At 38.8% G+C, this 2,930-nt stretch overlaps 1 protein-coding gene across 1 annotated transcript in view; it reads left to right on the top strand.

Moving 5' to 3' along the window:
- Positions 1-2,392, top strand: part of LOC137657519 (uncharacterized) — a 2,565-nt gene extending 173 nt beyond the window's left edge. The window contains exon 1 of the mRNA XM_068391857.1: positions 1-2,392. This exon is cut by the window's left edge and continues 173 nt beyond it. Within this exon, the coding sequence (XP_068247958.1) occupies positions 1-2,392 (2,392 nt within the window).
- The last annotated feature ends 538 nt before the right edge of the window (positions 2,393-2,930 follow it).

Here is a 2,930-nt window from a genome sequence, read left to right as displayed (position 1 = left end):
AAATACATCCTATGGTACTATCCCTATCACCAATACACCCTATGGTACTATCTCTATCACCAATATATACACCCTATGGTACTATCCCAATCACCAATATATCCTATGCTACTATCCCTATCACCAATACACCTTATGGTACTATCTCTATCACAAATACACCCTATGGTACTATCCCTATCACCAATACATCCTATGGTACTATCCCTATCACAAATACACCCTATGGTACTATCTCTATCACCAATATATACACCCTAAGGTACTATCCCAATCACCAATATATCCTATGGTACTATCCCTATCACAAATACATCCTATGGTACTATCCCTATCACACATACATCTTATGGTACTATCCATATCACAAATACACCCTATAGTACTATCCCTATCACTAATAAACTTCTATGGTACTATCCCAATCACCAATACATCCTATTGTACTATCCCTATAAAAAAATTCATCCTATGGTACTACCCCTATACCAATACACCCTATGGTGCTATCCCTATCACCAATACACCCTATGGTACTATCCCTATCCCCAATACATCCTATGGTACTATCCCTATCACCAATACACCCTATGGTGCTATCCCTATCACCAATACACCCTATGGTACTATCCCAATCAACAATACATCCTATGGTACTATCCCTATCACAAATACATCCTATGCTACTATCCCTATCACCAATACACCCTATGGTACTATCCCTATCACAAATACATCCTATGGTACTTTCCCTATCACCAATACACACTGTGCTACTATCCCTATCACAAATATACCCTATGGTACTATCCCTATCACCAATACATCTTATGGTGTTATCCCTATCACCAATACACACTGTGCTACTATCCCAATCACCAATACATCCTATGGTATTATCCCTATCACAAATATATCCTATGGTACTATCCCTATCACCAATACACCCTATGGTACTATCCCTATCACATATACATCCTATGGTACTATCCCCATCACCAATACACCGTATGGAACTATCCAAATCACCAACACATCCTATGGTACTATCCCTATCACCAATACACCCTACGGTACCATCCCAATCACCAATACATCCTATGGTACTATCCCTATCACAAATACATCCTATGCTACTATCCCTATCACCAATACACCCTATGGTACTATCCCAATCACCAATACATCCTATGGTACTATCCCTATAACAAAAACATCCTATGGTACTATCTCTATCACCAATACACCCTATGGTACTATCCCTATTATCAATACACACTATGGTTCTATCCCTATCACCAATACATCATATGGTACTATCCCTATCACAAATACATCCTATGGTAATATTCCTATCACCAATACACACTATGGTAATATCCCTATAACCAATACACCCTATGGGAGTATCCCTATCACAAATACATCCTATGGTATTATCCCAATCATCAATACACCCTATGGTACTATCCCTATCACAAATACATCCTATGGTACTATCCCAATCATTAATACACCCTATAGTACTATCCCTATCACAAATAAATCCTATGGTACTATCCCTATAACCAATACACCCTATGGTACTATCCCGATCACCAATACATCCTATGGTATTATCCCTATCACAAATATATCCTATGGTACTATCCCTATCACCAATACACCCTATGGTACTATCCCTATCACATATACATCCTATGGTACTATCCCCATCACCAATACACCCTATGGAACTATCCAAATCACCAACACATCCTATGGTACTATCCCTATCACCAATACACCCTACGGTACCATCCCAATCACCAATACATCCTATGGTACTATCCCTATCACAAATACATCCTATGCTACTATCCCTATCACCAATACACCCTATGGTACTATCCCAATCACCAATACATCCTATGGTACTATCCCTATAACAAAAATATCCTATGGTACTATCTCTATCACCAATACACCCTATGGTACTATCCCTATTATCAATACACACTATGGTTCTATCCCTATCACCAATACATCATATGGTACTATCCCTATCACAAATACATCCTATGGTAATATCCCTATCACCAATACACACTATGGTAATATCCCTATAACCAATACACCCTATGGGAGTATCCCTATCACAAATACATCCTATGGTATTATCCCTATCACCAATACACCCTATGGTACTATCCCGATCACCAATACATCCTATGGTACTATCCCTATCACAAACACATCCTATGGTACTATCCCTATCACAAATACATCCTATGGGAGTATCCCTATCACCAATACACCCTATGATACTATCCCTATCACCAATACACCCTATGGTACTATCTATATCACCAATACATCCTATGGTACTATCTATATCACCAATACATCCTAAGGTACTATCCCTATCACCAATATGCTATGAGATACTAAGATAATCATTACAAACCCGATGATACTAGGCTTAGCCACAACTTATGGTACCAAGATTAACACCAACACCACATGGTAGCCTACTAGGCTTATCACCAACACAGACTTCGATATTACGTTGATCACCAACACACCTTATGGTACTGTATTTGTCACCAACAAGAACTATGATACTTGGCGTACCACCAACACAACCCACAGAGTCGTGTTTATCACCAACACACCATAGTGAAATGTTTATCACCAACACATCCTAAGATGCACATATTGGTTCACCAACATACTTTTCGATTCTCCAACAGCACAAACCGAATCCACTTCAAAATCCCCGTTCCTATGACCTCCATTCTGATGAAAATTACGTTTCCATTAATTAAAATATCAAGAGAAAACATATTCAAGTACACTCACTTCATTTCTTTCGCCACATTGAAACACATGGTCTTGAAGGGCACCCGTTTCACTAATCACATTACTAACAGCATTAACAGAGCCCTGCT

Source organism: Palaemon carinicauda, chromosome 18 (assembly GCF_036898095.1).
Source record: "Palaemon carinicauda isolate YSFRI2023 chromosome 18, ASM3689809v2, whole genome shotgun sequence".
In the NCBI taxonomy this organism is placed as follows: domain Eukaryota; kingdom Metazoa; phylum Arthropoda; class Malacostraca; order Decapoda; family Palaemonidae; genus Palaemon; species Palaemon carinicauda.
The sequence above is the reverse complement of the archived record's forward strand: the minus strand, read 5'-3'. Positions and strand labels throughout refer to the sequence as shown.